We start from the raw sequence: 22,494 nt of genomic DNA, 5'->3' as shown, positions 1-22,494 counted from the left end.
AGGCAACCAACAAGCCTTCAAACTTGTCTCAGCCAAGATAAGTTAGGAGAATGCATCTGACATCTCCTGTTCTCATTTATTCAAAATGAAAAATCACCTTTGATGGATAACACCTTGTGTAGAACACAAACCAGGACTGACTTCAAATAATCTGAACGCTGATCTTGTTTGCTAGCTAAAGCAGGTCAAGGTGTTTCTTATTTTGTTCAAGATGCTCATAAACTTCCATTTAAACATTAAAGGCAACAAAAGCAATGAACAAGGAAAACTCTGGAAAACAGACCATACTGCAGAACTCTACACCTGAGCTCCTTTTTTGGTGCTCCTCTCAGGTTAAAGAGAGAGAAAGAGGGCCTGTCAGTGGGTGACTCACCTCAGAGAGGCTCCGTGATATTGTTCAGCTGAACCACCCTCTACAAACTCTTGTTTTCCTTTTTCAGCTATTAAGAAAATGTACATGATGAGCTCAGATGTAGGAGGCTTCATCCGGAGATATCTTCCTTGGGAATCTGTAGTAGGAAGACAAGTGAGGGATTGCTACCCAGCACCCTTCTTGGATTTGCAGTAAATAGCAACAGCATGTTTGAAAACAGTCTTAAGCTAAAGAAGGTTATTTTTCTTTTAGTAACCACACTCCTCTGGGGAGTTTCAGCTAACGTGGATCTCACAGAAGGTGTACGTATGTGTTCTTTACTTCAACTTCTGCCCAACACCAACAGTTTTGACTGTGTTCAGGACCATGTGTGCATCTGTGGATGTCTTCACCCTTGTCGCCATCTCCACAGATGACATAAATAGCAAAGCATCTCCTGCCCTCAAACCACAGCCAGACAAAATCCCAGATGTAAAAAAAAGAAAAAAAAGCCCACCACATTGTTGAATCTCCTTAGAGCATTTGGGTTGGTGGGAAAAGGAAGTAAAACAGCATAAACTACAGACATACTGCATGCCCCTGGATGTATGATGTAATTAACTGTACGGGTAAGGCTTCAACTGGAACGTTGTGTTCAGTTTTGGACTCCCTGTATGAGATGGATAGTAATAAACTGGAGAGAGAGCAGCAGAGCTCTGCTAAAATGGTCAGGGACCTTAAGCATAGGAGCAGCTGAGACAATTGGGCTGGTTTAATCTTCTTTAATCTGATAGAGAGGAGATGAAGGGATGATTTAGTAGTTATCTACAACTATTTGTAGGGTATTTACACACACAAAACAGCCAAAATCCTGCTATTGCCAGATACAAGGGGCAACAACCACAGATTGTAGCTTGGGTGGACATTAGGAAAAAAACCCAACACTCTACTGGGGGATAATAGAGGGTACCCAGGGAGGCTCTGGAATCATCATCCTTGGAGGTTGTAAGGCTTGGCTAGACAAAGCCATACCTAACCTGGTACAGTGGCGGTGCTAGTTCAGGAGGTTGGACAGGATGACCTCCAGACATTCCTTCCAGCCAACATTTCTGTCACAAACTATAAGTCCTGTTAATTGACAGTAACTGAAACAGCTTCAAAAGGAAATGTGGTTGCTCACAGGGGAGGAAAAAATGTCTATGCCTGTGTGAAAAATGGACTCTGGACCCTGCAAATCCATACAGGCCAAATGAAGAAAATGCACTTACAGATGAAAGAGATGGTTCACTTTTCTGGCAATGTTGCCTTAGTAAGTTTAAGGTCATCAGATAATTTGTAGAGAACAAAAAGCAGCCTCACTAAAAATTGAAGTTCTCCATATTTCCTGCTCGGAGTTGGAATATAAAGCCCCAGACACACAAGGTTCATAGAGGAGGGCTTTTTTAGACAACACAATACCTTATACATATTAGGGGTTAAATATACTTTCAGAGGGATATCTCTTCAGCTCTACAGTCGACTGCTTGGGATGCCAAAAAAGATATTTCATGCACATTGAACGTAACTCCTACGGTTACTTCCAAAATAACCTAGAAACCCTGAACCTATTTGTTTGCCACTAGGTAAAGTTCTACAATCAAGTTTTCAATAGTCTCAGGGCTTCTGTGATAGTTTATTAAAACGTAAAACCACATTTAAAAAAAAAAAAAGAACCCTATTTAGCCAGTGAAGACCAGCTGGCTGAGGAATTTGAGTTTTTTCCTCAAAATATCTGGTTTCTTGCACTGCTTTTCCCTGTAGATGACTCTAATGAGACTAAGCTGTTTACATTTTTTCAAACCCACTTTATTTCCTGCATTTCCAGCTGCAATCCACAGTTTATGCTCAATACTGGTACCACCAGATTTTCCAGAGTTGTTATATGGCCACAAGCAAATATTTCAAAAACACTTAGGTAAGTGGGAAGGATAGCTAGTATCTCTTGTATTTGTTTGTTCACTGTTTACTGCAGGCATGTTGTGTGTTATGGACTGTTTAAAAGGCTACAGGAGGACAGCAGAAAGGCAAGCTGCTTTACTCCGGCATGCAAGAAAGCAGCTTGCTGTGGCACATGGGGCAGGTGAAAGCCACCAAAGGAAGGGGGGGAATAGAGACCAGGGAGCCTGCAGGCTGGCTGGAGACTCCCCAAAAGTCTGGGACTCCCACCAGCCTGCATTGGTGGAGTTTGCAGTCCTGAGGGCTATGGGTCAGGTAGAAGAGTAAAGACTTTTAGGATAGCAAACTTACAGCTCATGAAGGAGTTAATCAATAAGAACCTCTGGGAAACTGCCCTTGGGACAAAGGAGCAGGACAGAGCTGGCAGATCTTTAAGGATGCTTTCCACAGGGTGCAAGAGCTCTCACTCCCCAGGTGTAAGAAATCAGGAAAGGAAGGCAAGAGACTAGCACAGCTGAGCCAAGACCTGCTGGTCAAATTAAAGGGCAAGAAAGAGATGCACAGGCAGTGGAAGCAGGGACGGGATTCCTGGGAAGAGTACAGGGATGCTGTCTGCTTGTGTAGGGATGGGGTCAGGAAGGCCAAGGCGCAGCTGGAGCTGAACTTGGCAAGAAATGCAAAGAATAATAAGGAGGACTTCTACAGGTATGTCAGCCAGAAAAAGAAGGTCAAAGAAAGCATACCCCCCCGCAATGAGCAAGACTGGCAAACTGGTAACAAGGGATGAGGAGAAGGCTGAGATTCTCAACAACATTTTTTCCTCAGTGTTCACTGGCAATCTCTTTTCCCACACCTCTGGAGTAGATGGACCCCAAGTCAGTGACTGGGGGGGCAAAGTCCCTCCCATTGCAAGAGAAGATCAGGTTCATGACCACCTGAGGAACCCGAACATGCAGAAGTCTGTGGGACCTGACAAGATGCATCCCAGAGTCCTGAGGAAATTGGCTGAATGTAGTTGCCAAGCCACTTTCCATGATATTTGAAATGTCATGTCAGTCAGGTGAAGTCCCTGGTGACTGGAAAAAGGGAAACATTGTGTCCATTTTTAAAAAGGGTAGAAACGACGATCCTGGGGACTACTGACCTGTCAGCCTCACCTCTGTGCCTGGGAACATCAGGGAACAGATCCTCCTAGAAGCTACGCTAAGGCACACGGAGGACAGGGAGGTGATTTGAGACAGCCAGCATGGCTTCACCAAGGGCAAGTCCTGCCTGACCAACCTTGTGGCCTTCTGTGATGGAGTGACTACATCAGTGGTCAAGGGAAGGGCTACAGATGTCATCTATCTGGATTTCTGTAAGGCCTTTGACACGGTTCCCCACAACATCCTTCCCTCTAAACTGGGAATTACATGGATTTGATGGGTGGACTGTTTGGTGCATGAGGAATTGGTTGGATGACCACATGCAGAGGGTAGTGGTCAACAGCTTAATGTCCAGATGGAGATTGGTGACAAGTGGTATCCATCAGGGTTCTGATTGGAACAGGTATTGTTCGATATCTTCATCAAAGACATAGACATAGACAGGATTGAGTGCACCCTCAGCAAGTTTGCAGACAACATGTGCCTGAGGGACGGGATGACATCCAGAAGGACCTGGACAAGCTTGAGAAGTGGTCCCATGTGAACCTCATGAGGTTCAACAAGGCCAAGTGCAGGGTCCTGCACCTGAGTTGAGGCATCCCCTGATATCAACACAGGCTGGGGGAGAAGGGATTGAGAGCAGCCCTGAGGAGAAGGGCTGACTTGGGGATACTGCTGGATGAAAAGCTGGACATGAGCCAGCAATGTGCACTCGCAGCCCAGAAAGCCAACCGTATCCTGGGCTGCATCAAAAGCAGCATGGCCAGCAGGTCAAGGGAGGTGATTCTGCCCCTCTACTCTGCTCTGGTGAGACCCCACCTGGAGTACTGCATCTCAGCCCTCATCACAGGAAAGATATGGACCTGTTGGAGCAGGTCCAGAGGAGGGACACAAAAACGACCAAAGGGATGGAGCACCTCTCCTATGAGGACAGGCTGAGAGGGTTGGGGATGCTCAGCCTGGAGAAAAGAAGGCTCCAGGAAGACGTTATAGCAGCCTTCTGGTACTTAAATGGGGCCTACAGGAGAGATGGGGACAAATTTTTTAGCAGGGCCTGTTGCAATAGGACAAGGGATAACGATTTTAAACTAAAAGAGGGTAGATTTAGACCAGATAGAAGGAAGAATTTTTTTACAATGAGGGTGGTGAAACACTCGAACAGGTTGCGCAGAGAAGGAGTAGATGCACCATCCTTGGAAACATTCAAGGTCAGGTTGGACAGGGCTCTGAGCAACCTGATCTAGTTGAAGATGTCCCTGTTCATGGCAGGGGAGGTTGGACTAGACGACCTTTAAAGGTCCCTTCCAACCCAAACTATTCTATGATTCTATAAAAGGAATAGGAGATTTGCCTGTAATAAAAAGACACAAATAACCTGCAAGCTGCCAGGGAAAATTGCACTTTCTCAGGTGTCAAATGAGACGATGGAATCCGTGAAGCTGCTGAAAGCTCCACAGGACAAGCAAGAGGAAAAAGCCAGCCCTCACGGGCAGGGGGCAAAGATTTGGTTGTGAACACTAGGAAAAAAAAAAATGTCTCCATCAGAAGATCAGAGTATCTCTGTCAGCAATTACCTTGCGCTCATCTGTATTGTCATCAAGTCAAGCACTGGAGATGGGAAGCCCTTTTGATATTTCAGGCATAGTCCTTTCAAGGAAAAGGTGCGGGTCTGTCTGCGCCTCTGAGCATCTCTGTTTCCCGTCAGCACAGCTTAGCAACCTCTCTCTCATCCACAACACTGACTAATGGGGTTCATGCCATTAACAATAAGTGAGCATTTCCACTTTAACAAATGCAGCTTGGGTATTTCTGAGAACTTTGCTAGAGATGAAAAATAATGATTTTTTTGGGAGAGAATTTGTAACATTTCATGTAAAACATGTGGACAAGTCATAGTTACCATATTGTTAGCCATCCACTGCAGTGTGGGTTGCCGTCTGCATGGCTTGACAGCGAACCTGTGGTGCATCCAGGAATTATACACGGGCCTGTTAAATATGCAAGCCTCGTTATATCTCCCTTTTTCTCTCTAAGAGGATTATTAAAGCATTTCTATGACATTATAAAAACCTTTCAAAAGGATGCTCATCTGTGCTAGTCTCAAGATTGATTTCACTTTCTCTCCTTAGGTTTCTTTCAGAGTCTCTTCTATTTTATGTTCAGTTTATAGATAAAAAATATAAAAATCAGCAGCTGAACAGCTCTGGGTTGCTCTGCGATAACAAACTAGGACAGGCTGGAAAGAAAGGTACTGACACACAGCCTTAGCAAGAATTCACATTTCAAGAATCCAAGAGGATTTTATGCATGAACCTTAATAAGGCTATTTACAGATGATGAGACTCTCCTGTCAGCATCCCTCTAAAGTTTCTCTGTATAAATATCAACAATCTTGCCGGACAATTGGCGAGACGTTAGGAGGCTTACTGCATGCTGTGCTATGAAGCTATCTAGTTTTGAAGAGCAAATGACTCATTTAATAGATATGGTTCTGTTGAAAGAACATTCTTCAGAGCTTAGTAAGAGGTTTAAACCGCATTAACATTAGAAATCAATGAGCCAAAAAAACTGTGCGCTACTGAGGTCATGGTTAATAAAGACAGACTTCAATTTTATTTTCATACCCTGCTTTCGGCCTAATCACTTGACCTAATTTTTAAACATGATCTGGATGTAATTCACCATTCCACACAAAAAGACTGATTCTTTTTCCCAGTTTTACTCTCTTCGTAAATTCAATGATACTAAGCCTGATTTACACCGGAGGAACTGAATACATTTGCTGATATTTTCGAAGTCGTCAAGCTCCCATCCCACAAAGCACAGCCCAATTTAATGGTGCCATTTGGAGCTTTTCTGGCTAAATGATACACAGCTTCTGTTGGCTACATAACACTAAAACACATCGGAACGAGCCCATCGCTTGCTTTCTCCTTTGAACGGCAGGTTACTCATCCCTCATTGTCCAAGCCAACATGGACTGGAATCAATGGAACAGCATTTCCCTCATTGGAAATGAGTCTGTATGCAGACTGAAAGCATGTTGAACAAATTTTTATATTAATTAGCGCTTATGTTTAAGATCCCCTACTCATATACAAGCATTTCAGCAAACAGGCTTTGGATTGTGCAAGCGCTGAGCCACCCTGAAGTTCCTTTTTAAACTTCCTGACAGGAGAAGGCACAGAAAAGAACGAGACACAATATTTTTACCTTTCCACTGTATTTCCTACAAAATGAAGACATTGCAAGTCTGAAGGAGCTTTTTGGTTTGTGCTAATTTTTACTGAAACCCTTACTGAGAAACACAGCTTTTAGCAAAGGCAGGGAAGACCAAGAATCTGGGAGCTGCATGGCAGAGGATAGTCAACCTTGAGCACAAACAGCTTAAAAGTTGCACTACTGATAGAATATTATTCCTAAAGCACTGTTCTTACACATAAGGGAAACATTTCTTTTTGAAAAGAAACACTGTGTCTTGGGTTTGCGAAAGGAACATCCATCATCTTGACCAGAATGTCTGTGTAGAGGGAGAAACACAGCATTGATGAGAACACACATATCTCAGGTTTCCACAAAAAATTCTTCAGAAAATATTAGCTATCAAAGTTATGCCTGAGCTGAAAGCAAGACTATAGCGCTGGTGATAAAGAGAACCTCAGGTGGCTAGACTAGTATTTACTACAGGACAGTCCCAGGGCCAGTTATTTATTCTATTAGTAACAGCTTTGGTCACTTAAATAGTCACACTTTCATCATTTTCAAAACCAAAAGAAACAAAGGTGAAAAGGAGTGAGATTCTAACACTTTAAATTTGGTTTCAGTACAACCAAGCCCCACCGCTTAGATAATAACTCAGAACTATCCAAGTACTGCAGTCCTTCTCCCAGATTTCTGCTCAGGGTTAACTCATGCCAAGTTTTCCCCAAGATATTCTCACAATTGCTTTCTGGGCTCCAAACAGTGAACTTACAAAAGATAAACAACTTACATGAAAATTTCCTATTTTATTAAAGGTCTAGTCTCTGGACATAGAGTCACCTGTCATCAACAAAAGCACAACTCATATATTGCCCGTGATCACTACTGGTGCACTTCACACGTCCCACTTTCTGACACGGCGTGTTTTTGTCTCCTTACTCTCCATCGTCTCTCCTTATATTTATTTTAAGCACCTCCAGCTGATGTCTGGACACAAGGATACCTGAAGTGGCATCAACAGCATATTCAGAAATCTTTTTTTTGCTTTTTATGACATTGGTCAAAGAATGCCCATCTGCTGTTTTTCAGCTTTTGAGATTTAATGATTTGCTATGTATAGCAGCAATAACAAAAACAAACAAACAAAGAAGATTTATAGCCTTTCTGCAAAACTAACACGTTTGTATTATTCACCTATCAGCCCCAGTTTGTTCCAGTGAGAACAAGGTCAATATGACTATTACTAGATTAATTTTGTGATGCTATATAGCAAAGAAGCCTTTAAATATTGATGCTTGGTGAAGGAAAAAGACTCCCGTTCAAAAAATGGAACAATAGACATAAGACTATTTCCCTAGAGAAGTCAATGGAATAAATCAGATTCCAACACTGATGTGTTTGAAACCTTCCAGTGATTTGTAACATGGAAGGTTATGCGCAATTTGGCCTGTTCATTCCATTCTCTGGTCCTGCTATGTCCCCATAAGTTGGTGCAACAGCCAATGTTGGTCGTCTGTCTAAAAGGAGAATCAAAGTAAAACCTAAGAAAATGTCCTCTCTATCCCCCACCCATTTTTTCTTCTTCTTTTTTTTATTTTTTATTTTTTATTTAATTGCTTCCCTGGTGAAGGTTTTCAACATCTGCCAGATACAGTTTTTTTAGAAATATACATTCTTGCCTGGCTACTTCACCCATGACTCAAAAACTGATTCAGAAAGCTAGTACTTTGGTAAGACAGTGAGTGACTTCAGAGTCTGCAAAGATTTCCATTTGCAAGGCTGGATGGAATTGTACCTGCCATCTCTTTCTGTTCTGCAGCCACTGTGGAGAACAACGTAGGAGCAAAGACTGCACAATGTTTAAGCCCCGTCTCTCTACAGCTTTGTCTAAACCCACACAGACCTGTCCCTGGCTGTCCAGACCAGGGATCTGGATTTACTGCAGGAATTTTCCTTCTGGCTCATGTGCCGTTGAATTCTTCTTGAGAGTAAAGCAAGGGAATGTAGTGCTGGAGTGAAATAAAGGAAGTAACGAGGAATCGAACAAAAAATACAGGCTGCGTGCACAGAGAAAAGAGCTGAGATTAAGATTTGTATTCTTGGCAAATTTATTTCCAGGATTGCTAAAGTATACCTTTCCCTCTCAGTCTGCATAATCTGCTCCCAAACACGCAGAAGCAAGATTTTCTTTGCTTTTGAGCTGAAAGATAATTTTTTCTTCCAGTCTTTGCTGTGGGAGAAGCTGGGGTGAAGAATAACTTGTTTTGGCAATAATTAATGGTTCTGATGATCTCAAATCATATAACACCAATCCCTAAGTTTCACTGAACTTCTTAGATATTAGAACCAGTCAGCACAGAGAGCTCAAGAAATGCTGCAACAACAACATAATGCATATGGCAACTCTCTTCTTTTCCAGACTAAAAATTGTTTTTCTAAGCAACTGCCCAACAATAAGCTAGTTTACACTACAAATATTTGAAACATTTTTCCCACATTACTGGATTTGGGGACACCAAAAAAGATGGACTAATTTGAGAATTTATATTAAGTAATATGCAGATGATGTATAAAGTTTCTGTATAAAGCTATCACGTACCTAAAGCACAGTATGACTACACTCTCAGGAACAGAAAAAAATACCAAAAACTGTCCCTTATGTTTGTAACACTGGTCTCAGAAAAAAACCCTATACATAATAAAATACAGTCTACATTGTGGGAAATATCTTAGTAAGGATCCCTTCAATAAAGATCTACATATAAATTAGGGTACCACTTTTACGCCAGAAGCAGAGCACTTTGTAATCTTGCCATGATTTGTATTTGTCCCTTTTACAGAAGTAAACACCCCCGTTAGCTCTCATGTTTGGTTTCTGCATCTCAGTACTTCACAGCACGGCCTGCTGGGCCGGGAAGACTTTGTTGACATTTAAAACACTTCCATATTACTGTCTTAATTCAGATCAATAACACGTCTTTGAAGTGAATTTCTCAGTCATCCCCACTCACTCTGCTTTGGTTCATATGGATTGGTTTTAAAGCACAGAGCTTCCAGACGAAGCTAAGCCAGAGCCCACCTAACGTACGATTTCAGGCACTAAGAGGTGTTCAGTCATGGGCCTGAAAGATCTCCCACTCCCAAAACCCGGGTTAGCAACACTCTAGACTTTCCCAATGCTCGACCCTAGTTTCTTATGGAAACTTAGCCTTTGCCTCCACGTCTAAAACAGGCATTTTTGTTAGGAAAATATATCCGTGAGGATTATTCTTAAAAACCAGTTAATTAAAATGTCCAATTAAATGGCCCTCACCTATGCCAAAACTGTATTATGGCCTCTGATAAATATTGCATTCAGGTGTCATTAAAACAGTAACAGCCAGACTAGAAACTTTTTCCCATGGTGAAAGTTACTTAAGGAAGAACCTCGTGCCTCTGACACAACTGCTTTTGTCAGCAAAAGGAATAAGAGATTTGTAAATAAAGTTTTCTGTCAATTTTGAAAATAAGATGTTTTCAGTTGGATGGGAAAAGAAGATAGCTATTGAAAAATCTTTTTCATGCAGCTAGGTATTCGTTTCCAGTAACGGAGAGATAAAGAGCTAAAATGAATATCGCACTATAAACTTTTATACAAACCTAACAGCATCCCTTCAGAACAAGCTTATTCTCCAGTTCATTTGAGTTAGCAGGGTTTTTCAAAGTGGGCAAACCAATCCTCACAGAAACATGTTCACAGACAAATTGCCCGAGTTGTTCCGCGCTGTTATTTGGCAAGGTCTCCGGCCAGATGGCTTTGCTAATGACTCCTGTAAGGTGTGTAAATCAGAATCTAGTGTAACACATGACTGCCATGTTTAATTACCCTGAGTTAATGCAGCTTAATGGATATTGTTTGGTATGTTAGAGCCAGAGTTTTTGATGAAAAATACAAAGACAAAATAGTCTTTTTCACTTGAACGTAAGGATAGCAAAGCCTTGACTCTCTGCCTATGTATAACCTTTCCTAACAGCAGTCATTCAGAACAATTACCATAGCAGGGACAGACATTCATTCAGCTTAAAAAAAACATTTCTTAGCTGATATGCACTAACAACGGATACAGAATTTTACTTGCATCAGCGGAATACATTTTTTAACTATTCAACAATTTTCTGCAGGTTCGCCTGAATGCATTCAGCTGCTGAAAGAAAACTGGGATACAACCATGATCTTGAACGTTTGTTTTTTTTTTCTCCTCTCAGAAGGGTAACATCAAACGTGCTCATTAGCTTCATTTCATTTTGCAAAACTGTACTTTTTTGGAGTAGACTTTAGGCTGGGTACTATACACAAAACGACTCACATACGCTAACGCTACAATCAAATCCTCGATTGCTGGCACAAGAAGATAGCAACCTAATTGCTGCTACAGTTAATGTAAAATAATATGAGAAAACTAGCACACGAGCTCCCTTTTGAAAACTTTCTTTCGGACATATTTTTGGGTAAGGCAGTTTTTCTCCTAGGTCACTATATCAATGCCTGTGAACAGTCAAAACGGCTTCTGTTCCTCCATCTGTGAAGCCACCTCCTCAGCTATAGGACAGGACACACCAAAGTGATCATCTTTGATAATGTTGACAGTGCCTCGATGGTAACAAGGAACCGTGGGAGCTCTGGGGGGGCTGGACTGTCTCCAGACTGAGAACCTAGAGAGTGGGCTGAAGAGAACCCTGGGGACAGCAGTCATACAAGATATACGAGAGAAAATAATTCAGGTTTAGATTTTTAACATTTATTAAAAAAGCAGGATGTATGTTCATTTCAAATTAAACAGTTAAAAATGTTAAAGCATACAAACAAATCAATTGTGTACTAGCAGCATCCAATTGTTAGAATTTTCTAGAACTCCTCAGTACAGTCTTGGCAAGCTAAAAATATTACAACTTGCGACCAACTGACCTCGCCATAGTGCAGATAAAACAAACTTTATAAAAACAACGATTTAGGTTAAATAAGCTTAAATAAAGGTGTTAAATACAAGACACTTGATCAAAGCTTCTGTACAAAGATAAACAAATTTGGCATTGTACAATTGATTGGCTGGCTCACACCATACATGATTTCAATAGTTAAGCAGTATAACTGTTTAGCTGAACATCAACTATACAAAAGTAACTGAAGTTGGGAGTGGGCTAACCCCAGTGAGCCATTTACAAGGCATGTGTAATTTTAGAAAATCAGAACACTGTTTATATTCAGGCACCATTTGTTCCTGCAAATAAATAATCTCTAATGTATCTGCATCCAAACTAGTGTTAAACACATCAGTGCTAACATTTTATAAACACAGCTTTGTGACTATTCACTATACCTCCATTGTTATTGCTATGACAATGTGGACTGTGGAAATAAAACTACTGTACATACAAAAAAATAGAGCACCTTTTAAACATTAAAGTATATGTCTGGTTATTCTTTTTATCTTACAATACTGAAGCCCAAGCTAATGTAAATTGCTTTAACATCTTCACCAGCGCACCTGAAATGCAGGAACTAAAACCCCAAATATTCCTCTTCAGGCAAGCCCCAGCCAGAGCATCTTCTAAAAATGTCTAAAATGACACTAAGGATTTTTTACATTCATCTGCACACAAACAAATATCTGCTATTCTCTGCTTTCTTCATATGAATTTAAAGACAGATTGCCACAGTTCTCTCCCCTTTTCAAATGAATAAAGCTGGATAGAGAATGTAGCAGAAACACCTAAAATGGATTGTGAACACAGTGAAATTATTATCCCGCTAATTCAAAAAAATACAGCTGTTACATCGTTCAAATAAGTATTTTCCAGGGGCTCAGTCATTAGGATTTTTTGTCTATTGTATTGAAAAACCACTCCGTAAATTTCCTCAGTTGAGCAGCTGCTGTTTGAGACTCCTCCTGAAGTCTCATGTTATCTTGTCTCAGATGCTGTACCTCTGCCTGGAGAACTGCCTTGTCCTGTTTTTCCTGGTTAACAAAGATACAAGTTGAGCAAAGTGAGCAGTCGTGATGACAGCATTTTTGTTTTTAATATTTCTGTGCAAGTCATACAGCTATGTTTTGTTGAGCTCCCTAATCCATTCTGATAACTACTAACTGTTACGTCAATTCCTCAAATATGCTCCAACTACCTTATTCATTCTGAGAAAATATTGCAATCTAAAAAGAAAACTAGATGCTGGTTCAATACAAAAATTATAGGACTTTACTCCATTTAACAAAAAAATTCAAGCACTAAAAGGATAAGAAGCTTTTAGGTATTACGAACTATATGTGAAAGCGAAAGTCATAAGGAACTGATTTCAAGCATTCATTAAGGAAGAAAAATATCTAATTTCAAAATTTTCCCTTATGTGATCATTTTCTTACCAAAAGCAGTCTCATTTCTACCAGTCCTGGCATTGTCTCCAGTTAGACAGCAAATGAGACACAAAGCAAGTTATTGTTACATGATCAAGATACCACAAGGCAACAAGGATGACAAATCTGGAGCGTTAACTACTTAGCAATTGCGCCCCTGTCCATATCCCTATCCTTCGTTAAATCCAAAGTACCATAAATGGAGATAAAGTGCCTCATTGTTTCTGGGGTATGACTACATGTAGGATGGTTATTCTGGAGTAAAGACCCATAAACTAGTTAGCCTTGGGGCAGCTTGTTCACATAACCATTCCTACCGGACCTTCTGCACCCCAGAGCTCCGATCAACCACGGGGCTCTACCATTCATGAATTACACTCTCTAGTTTAACTGGTGTAGTTTTTCAAGCCTTTGATGAACTCTGCATAAAAATATAACTACTAAAACTGGAGAGTAATCATATCGTTAATGATCTCTTACCTTTCTCAGATCGGTTTGCAGTTGCCGGAGGATGACTTCTAGCTGGTTTACTTTTCCAGTCAGAGTACTTGGAGCATGTTCCCTGTAAAGTAAACCACTACCTTCACTCTGGCTTAGTGAAAAACATTTTCTCCCCCGGGTTTTAGAGTAACGCTTTTAGTGATAGCAAAGGAAACAAATCAGTTCAGGCACAGTCAGGAAAACAGAGACAAAAACCAGCATGAGCAAGAGACAACGACTGGAACATAAACCCATTGCTGCAGTATCTGAAATGTGACACTGCCTCTCATGCAAATCAGGCAGAAAATACAATGATTTTAAGAAGGAATCTTTTAGGAATTATTTGCACATACCCTTACAGTGCAAGTCAAACTTGCTGCTAAACAGTGTGCCGAGCACATTTGTTAACAAGCTGCTTTCTGATAAGGACCGTACTAATCTGAAGCAAGCTGCAGCAGCAATTATTGTAAACCAAGAGAGCTGTTAAGAGTTCTTTTGTCTGGTTTGCAGTTGTGCGTGTCATTTCCAGTAAAGGCTAAACCTATGGCTTTATGGAGACAAATATTTTGTTTAAAGGTCAAAACATATGAAATACTGCCACAGGTTAATCAAATGCGTGACTGAAGGACAATACTGAGAACAGCTTCTCTTCCCTGTATGGCAATAAGCACTGTGGGACACAGTTTCATACACGTTATAGATGAAATTAGCCCTAATATGAATCATTTTGTCTAGAAGAGAGAAGCTTTATGTACAAAGCTGAATCAGCTGCTTCATGCAAGTGCACAAATCTGACAGATTTGCTAATGCTAAAAGTGGAACATCTTTAACAGTCTTTTGCAATGCTTACTGATCACTAGGCTGGGGAAAGATGTGGACTTAGAAGTCATTACAATAAACGTGCTTTACCATGTAAGTTAATTTGTGTAAAATTGGTTCAAATTAAAATATGATAGTCTAACAAGCAAGAAGACTTTTCCCTTCATTGCCTGTTCTCCCATTCCTGCAGCTGAAGAGCAAAAATAATCAAAGATGTGTTTTTCTTTTAAAGCATGCTAGTGGACAGATTATACTGCTGGAGGTGTGTTTTTAAGAAACATACTCCTCACAGCAGGGAAGATGTGGGGGTGCGGGGAGAAAAAAAAAAAAGAGAATAATCTCTTCCAGAGCACTAGGAAGAATTTGAAGAATTGGGCAGTTTGGCATAGAAACTTCCTGCAGTCCTCAGTTACAAGTTCTCTTGATTAATTTACCTCTGTATAAATGAAAAATTATGGATTTGCGAGTAGCAAATAGTTGCAAAGGATAGGTACGAACATCTCTTCTAAGGTCTGAGACATTTGCTGCAGATAATGGTATTGCATACTACAGAGCTGAGCTCCATTATCGTTTGTATTCAAATGAAAACAGAAATAAATGTAACAAATTACTACTGTATAGGAGGAATACAGTGAAAAATTTGATTAGCTGAAACTCTGCATCTAACTGTACTCTGTATTCGAGGCCTATTTCAATGAGAGAGCTTTATCTGACTAGAAACAACGTTTTTCAAAATTAAAGACGTGATCAGTCAAGGTAACAGGTCTACCATCAAACAGCAGTGAAACATGCATACAGGCAATTTGATATGCAACATTAAGAGAAAATCTTTTCTTAAATTATTTTTGTAAGAAATAAGCTTTAATTCTGACATACCCAGTAGCCTCAAGGAAATCTTTTCCATCTGTGGGACTCTCATCCAAAGGTAACTCTTGTGTTCCTTCCAAGCCCTGAGCTTGCTGCATATCATTCAAGGTGCAAAAAGATGCTACTCTCTGATCTGTAAGAAAGTAACGTAAGGATATGTTTAAAGCTGTACATGTATACAAAATAAAAAGCTGTATTACAGCCATTATCCTGGTTCAGTTAGAGAAATGGATGTAGGTTTCTACATCACAGCTTTGAAGATAATCAGCAGATGTAAAGTATATTCCAACTAGTTGGCTTCCCCACATCTGCATCCAAAGGCAACCCCAAAGGAATTTTTTGTGTCTATCAGCAGAATAAGACAGATTTGTTTGGACCAGTTAACACTGATATGAACAGTAAAATTGGTCTTGATGAAATCTGCAGAAAGCCATTTGAGAATTCAGGGCCATGACCAATGACAATAATACTTCAGCGAAAAGGTTTGCATTTTCCATGGACTTAAAGCCATCAGATTCCTCAGAAATCTGCACTGTTCATTTTGTACTGTTTTACTCTCTCAAGCATTTGCAGAACTTAATGGTAATCTGCATACTTGAAAAACAATAAATTCACACTATTTTTATCAATTGAGTTTTTGTTATATATATTACTGAGGCACGCTATTATCTACATGGGATTCCACTGGAACGCCATCTAACAAGCAGAGATGTAATTACCTATGGATATACAGTGTGGTTGCCAAAATACATCAGTCACCACGTAATAGAAGTATGCCATGCAGATCATCATTGCACAGAACAGGAGTAAATGAGGCATTCATTAGGATTTAATTTGTCTTCTTTAAAAAAAAATAACAATCCATATTCTGTGGAGATTGATTTAACTTATTTCTGTCAAACAAACTCCATGTCTGTAGGCTTGTATAAATTCTGGCGACAACATGCCTGCCTTGCCCTACCACCCCGCAGGCCCGAAGCTTGCATCACCATGCAAACGTGCAAACATAGGAAATATTAAAGAAAGTTTACAAAAGGCAAAAGTCATCAATCCCAGACCATCACCTAGAAACGGCGTGTGATGACAGAACGGCCCAAATTCTTCATCTGAGTCAAAACCTGGAATAAGATTTAGAATGTTCCTATAAACAAGACAGTCCATCCCCAGCGGAGCAGCTGTGGCCCTCACGTACAGCGCATGCAGCGGGAGATGCCCCGTGCAGCTCATGCTGCTTCTCACCCTCAGCCTTCCAACGCCATTTTTACACAACACCCGCATTACAGTAAACTGTGAGGTGTCACGGCCCTCGTGTCTCTCATAGTAAAACCCAGTATTGCGACACAGCGTGACAACTTGGCATGATACATAAAAAGACAACCCTCCAAACTCTACACACCCAAACAGTGAATACAGGCCAGATCATTTTAAGTACAAAGGAAATTTTGGTTTAAAAGTTCTACCAAACAAAACCAGGAAATCACTAAAAAGGTCTTTAAAGGTATTTTTTTAATTGAATAGTTTTAAGGAATAGCAAAGATTGACAATTCTTTCTGTAATATAATGAAGTATAGTTGCATGGCACTTCTTGTCCAATTTTAAAGACCACAGCTTATTTCCCCTGTTTTTATCCTTATTTCTGACTAGTGATGGATCTCAGCAAAGAGGAACATGACTTTTTCATATATGATGACCATCAGATAAGAATATAATTTTGAACACATAATCAATGACATCGTTTACAGATTTTTACAGATTGAAAGTTATTAAGTTGAATAGATTTAATTAGTACAGACAAACTAAAACTAGTTTCCCGGATCAAACGAAGTATGTAGGCCGGAAACAAGACCGTGTAAACAGTCCGTTTGAAGTACGTATCTAGTTATTGATTTCACCTTCATATTGTTCACATTTTCATTACCATTTGACATTAAAAAACAAAGCCAGCAACAAATGTTAGGCTGTTGCCTATTTTTCCTATGGCCAACAATATGTGACGTCACATTGTGTCTCAGAGGCAATTCTACTGTAGTACAAAAAATCTGCACTTTTCTCCCTCTGCCGAGTAAGCTTAATTAAAGAGAATGGCCACTTGTCTGGTTTATTTTGTCAGCTGAGAAAATGTTTTGTCAGTTTGATCTCCCCAGCAGTATTTGAAAGCATCTTTTTCTTGATGGATAAAAGCAGGTGCAAAAAACAGGTACATGCAGCTGTCAACGAAGTCATGTGATGCCATTTTAAAACACGATATTTTAAAATATTTTCATATTATTTCAACACACAACAAAAATATAAACACATGAGTGCTGGCAATGATGTATAATGTGTGGATTAACTATTTCTTCCTTTTGTAATCCCTGATGAATTTCAACTCTACATAATTAAAAAATAACGCTAACACTTCCAGTGGGAAATTAATTTTTAAACCTTTTCTATTTTCCTTGTATAACCTAAACATATTTTTCCAAAATTCTTATCTTTATAAACTACGAAACCATATTCTCACATTCATCAGGTGAGGAACAAATTCACTACACAGCCACTAATAACCAGAAGTCTCCAATCATAAGACAAGTTACGTAAATTCCTGTGTTGCATTTCAAACAGTAGTTCCTTAGTTTTCAAAAGCCAGGTTAGTGTCAAAATCATTCTCTGAACAAGGTAGTAACACAAAAAAAATCTCTCTAATAACTAGTACATCCAGAAGATCCTGGACTAGCAAAATATTTTGCCTTTGAATACTTTTCAAGTACTTTTCAAGACACATTTTTATTTTCAGTAACTATATCAAATCTCACTGATGTCCCTATAAGTATTTATGCTTCGCAATAGTTTCACTAATTTACTATTTAAATTAGAACTGTTTTTAAACCTGAACTGTGGTGAAGGTTGAACTTGTGCTTCAAAAAGCAAAATCCTCCTGGTTTTTTTGTTCTTAACAGAATTGGCTTGACTCTATATTCATGAAAATGAAATCAAAGCTACCTTTACCAGTGGTTAATTATTCAAAAGAAAAATCAAGTGTATTTCTGACTATGATGTTGTAGGCATAAGTTCTGCTTTGTCCAAACTACAGGGACACCTCCTATTAAATTCAAGTGATATGTCCATGCTAACCAGAACAAAATACATGTAAATCCCAGAGCTTTTATTTTCATCCCACACATAGGACCCATCACCCCACATAGGACCCATGCATAGAAAACTTTTTTCAAAAATATAAAGGTGTTTATAACAAAAGTTTAAGCAACAGTTGACTTGAGACCAAAGATGAGACAAAATTCATGTCTCGCTTTAAAGTAATAGAATTGTACAGTTGTGATCACTAAGTACTTGAATCCGGATTTTCATTGTTCCAGACCCCTAACAAAGACCAGAAAAAACTCCAGACAATTTTTACGTACTGGAGAGCGGAAAAGGCTAAACCCAATGTAGTGCATGAAGCCGCTCTCTCATTATTAAGGCAAAGTCTGCCCACAAACATCCACTGACATACGCACTGAAGCACAAAGAGTTACACACGCATGCATTAGAAATGACCAAATGTTAACTAAATATTTTTATTTTTTCTTTTTCTAGCAGTTTAACATACTAATTTGATTAAAATAATTATCTATCTCTCATGCTGAATGCTTCACTTCTTTCTCATTATGTTTGTGTAGCATTTCTTGCATTAAGCTATAAAGATTTTTAAATGGAAGTATTAAAATAATATTAATTATAGTAGCACAGATGTTTCTGCTAAGATAAATTGGCATTAAGAAACGCTGCATTCTGATTGGCATTAGTAGACGTTCCAAAAAATAACCTGAAAAAAAATCCAAAATTGAAACCACCTATTTTAATGAACTAAATCAGAGACATCAGAGGAACTTTCTTAGGCTGTTAATTCTCACAATATGATTTACCGAACACTAAACAGTTTTTTTTAAGCACAATAAACCCTCTTTAAAGTAGCACAAATATTACAGAGTTCTATTCATAATAATAATAAAAAATATTTATGTCTGTGTTAATTCTGTTCTACTACTGTCTACAATGACAGTAACAGATATGGATGTTTAGAAAGGCTTCTCCTTTTGTTCCCCAAAACATTGAAAAGATACAAAATTATCACCAGCAACATAATACATATATTGAAAGCCAGTCCTTCTCCCCTAACTTGGAGATCCATTGGAAGGATAATACAACAAGAGAATTAGAAATTACATTCTCTCCTTTTCCCTTATTCTTTGCTGAGATTTCTTTGTTCTCCTTTTTCTAATTTGGCTTTCCAGTTTATTCTATAAATCCCCATGCTTTCTTTTTTTTTTTTTGTTCTGCTTTAACTTCTCCTTTTTCACCCCAACTGCCCTCCCTAAAACCTCGCTCTTGCTGTACAGTCACATCCAGTTCTATCTCTATTTTTTATTGTTTGCCTCAGGGACGGATGTAAAAAAATATTACAACAGTGTGCTTCTACGATGTCAACTGCTCCCTGGCTACTCTCTCTCTGTGGCTCCCACCGAAATAAGAGAAGGGAACTGGAAGTAGCCTATCCATGTATGAAAGCAATGGAAGGATACCCCTTTGCTCCTGACTGCATGCATGCTAAAGATGATCTCTGGAAAAATATCAGTCAAAACTATGTCCTGCAAAGGAACAGCAGTGCAAAGACTTAAAATAACATGCTCCAGCCTATGGACACTGACTCTCAACAGGCACAGCTCAAGCAAAACCCCCTACTGATGCAGCTTCTGGAGCCAGTGCAGCTGACATCTGCACAGCTCTCCATTGCACTGTGAAGACCTGTCCTAGGAATAACAGGATTTTCAGGAAAAGTTTGAAGTAAATATTCAGCTTCCCTGCAGAGGACCAAAACAGTTGGATAAAAGCTAATGTTAATTAATAAACAACCTAGTCAATTCTTCATTTGCGGGGAGGGGGGGAGCTAAATTTGAGACTGCTGTTCTTGTTACATCCATGAGTAAACTCATGGTACAGATGATGGTAGCAAAAATCCTGCTACTACATTTAATTCTTAATCAATTAATGACAACATTATAAGCACCTAAAAAGGCTATATTTAACATTAATTAAGATACCATTGAATTTTAAGACAGACAGATGAAGCATTGTGAGGCCCACATTATGGATCTTGAACTGATCAAAATACGTAACTTGTCAACGTATGATCTAGAGAGATCACAGGGGAAAACCCCTCGACCTCGAAAAGGAAAAAGACCTCAAAATCAGATTGGTAATTCTAATAAACTGATATTAAGAAAAGCTCTTGTACAAAAAAAAAAACAACCCTAAAATTAATTCTTTTATCTAGGTTCTGGAGCAGAACGCAACTTTGAAATATCAGGTTGGCAAAGCCAAACCAGTGAACAACTCTAACATTAATTTCTTAAATCAGTATTATACAAGTCTTATGCATTTTGTGATCTTTTCCATTGAAGTTTAGGGGGGAGGTGGAGTAGAGGGGTGTTTGTTTTGGGGTTTTTTTTGAGACAGTCCTATACAAAATGCAATCACATTTCCATCAGTTTAATAAAAAGATCAAAGTACTTCTATATTCAGAAGTGGACAAACTTTAGAATCACCCACTCTCTTTTTCACATTGATAGAATGCAGAATGGTAGTTCCAAGCTATTTTTAAATAGTAAGTTGAAGCAACTCCTAAGTCAACAGCATTAAAATACATAAGGAAACTGAATCTGCTAATTCATAGCCAACACATTTGCTCCCAGTGACTTTGTTTTTTGTGACATGCCTATCAGTTATTCTTTTTAAAATGACATTCAAATTGCAATACTTAGGATAGAGAAAGTTGAACAAGGACTTATAAATCCCATTCTTTGTAAAAATTTCAAATTGCAGTAATATGAACTTAGTCAAAAAAGTTTTATATTTATCATCTAACATATACGCAGATGACTCTATTTGCAGAGTCCTAAACAGAAAATTACATTCCTTTATACAAAACTAGATTATTATTTACTACTCAAATTCTTAAAATAATAAAAAAAACCCAATACAAATTTTCTATCTTGTGACTCAGACCATCCTTTCTTCAGCATTATCTGCAGATATAACTAAGACTTTTGCAATTAAAGCCCAACAGTTAAATACTCCTTCCTAGGATAGGGCACTGTGTATAGCTGTGTTGTTCTACCTCTCTCTCAATTAATTACACTCACATAACACTTACCAAAGTGAAATTATTCTCATTGTGATATCAAGTAGTAAAAATAATGAAAATCCATTAAAGTTTTCAAAGAAAGCTAAAAATACAGGAGCACAATTGGTACAGAATGACCTTGTTAGTCAGCTGAACTCAACATTTTTATTAGCTTTTAAAAAAATATTCTTCAAGTACAAAGTTAGTCGTTTACTGATCCAAATCTATTTTCAGTTGTTTAAGATGTCAATAACAAATAGCAGGATGTTCCCTGAGCAATGAAACATAGAAATGCACGGGAACAGTTGTCAGATCCGCAGCTTCACAGTAGTTCCTGCCAGCTACAACAGGCGTGTTTGAGTAGTACTGAATAGTAACTAATGCACACACGGTTAATCAAGTTAAGAAATAACAGAGTACTTTAGATTGCTAATCATCACTGTTGGACTGGGTTTCTAACAATGCTGTTTAAATTAGTATTGTAAGTAGTTCTGAAGAGCTTTTGATCAAATTGAAAGGCAATCGCTTCATACTTAGAGAAGGAATCAGGTACCAGAAAACTGATTCCCATGGATGCTTCTAGTAAAAAAAAAAAACCAACCAGAAGAACATCTCATCACTAACTTCACAACTAGTTCTCATGAAGACCTGCATCTTGTATAATGACGACTGTGGTAAACCTTAGTCACAGATACTTCTGACTTCTCAGTTAAGAAATGATGGAAATTTTAGGACAGCATATTGACCTAACCAAAACACCCCTCAGAAACAACAAAAGACAAACATTCACTGTATATATTCATATATACACTCCAACAAACGTCCACCTTTCTGCATTTATACATTATGTGTAGGTTTAGGTCTCAGAGAGGTGATTGAGGTTTTTTTAAGTTAACGTCGTCTTAAAATTTAATAATGCAAACCTGGTCTATATCCTGCATCTCAAGTTGTTACTAGAAAATATAGAGTACATTTTTGATGTTTTTCAAGGGCTTTTTATGAAAAGTGAGAGGAACTTCATCATCATTTGGACTACACATATGAGTTCATAAACACAACACAATAAACTTGGGGAAGTGTTCACTCCCAGTTTCATTTTAAACATCTAACTTAAATGCTTTGAATCTCTCCTTCAAAACATCT

The 22,494-nt window shown here is 38.9% G+C and overlaps 1 protein-coding gene across 4 annotated transcripts in view; it reads right to left on the bottom strand.

Moving 5' to 3' along the window:
• Positions 1-11,395: 11,395 nt before the first annotated feature.
• The window catches only part of SIPA1L2 (signal induced proliferation associated 1 like 2), a 151,733-nt gene continuing 140,634 nt past the window's right edge, over positions 11,396-22,494 (bottom strand). For 2 of the 4 annotated variants that reach the window (XM_063329034.1, XM_063329036.1), the window contains 4 exons: positions 16,253-16,306; positions 15,198-15,321; positions 13,503-13,584; positions 11,396-12,629 (listed from right to left, as the gene is read on the bottom strand). In XM_063329034.1, coding sequence (XP_063185104.1) covers positions 12,483-12,629; positions 13,503-13,584; positions 15,198-15,321; positions 16,253-16,306 — 407 coding nt within the window. In that variant the 3' untranslated portion in view covers positions 11,396-12,482. The remainder of the gene's footprint in view (positions 12,630-13,502; positions 13,585-15,197; positions 15,322-16,252; positions 16,307-22,494) is intronic. The other 2 variants (XM_063329035.1, XM_063329037.1) reach the window with 1 other exon arrangement.

The sequence above is a fragment of the Chroicocephalus ridibundus genome, chromosome 3 (assembly GCF_963924245.1).
Source record: "Chroicocephalus ridibundus chromosome 3, bChrRid1.1, whole genome shotgun sequence".
In the NCBI taxonomy this organism is placed as follows: Eukaryota; Metazoa; Chordata; class Aves; order Charadriiformes; family Laridae; genus Chroicocephalus; species Chroicocephalus ridibundus.
The sequence above is the reverse complement of the archived record's forward strand: the minus strand, read 5'-3'. Positions and strand labels throughout refer to the sequence as shown.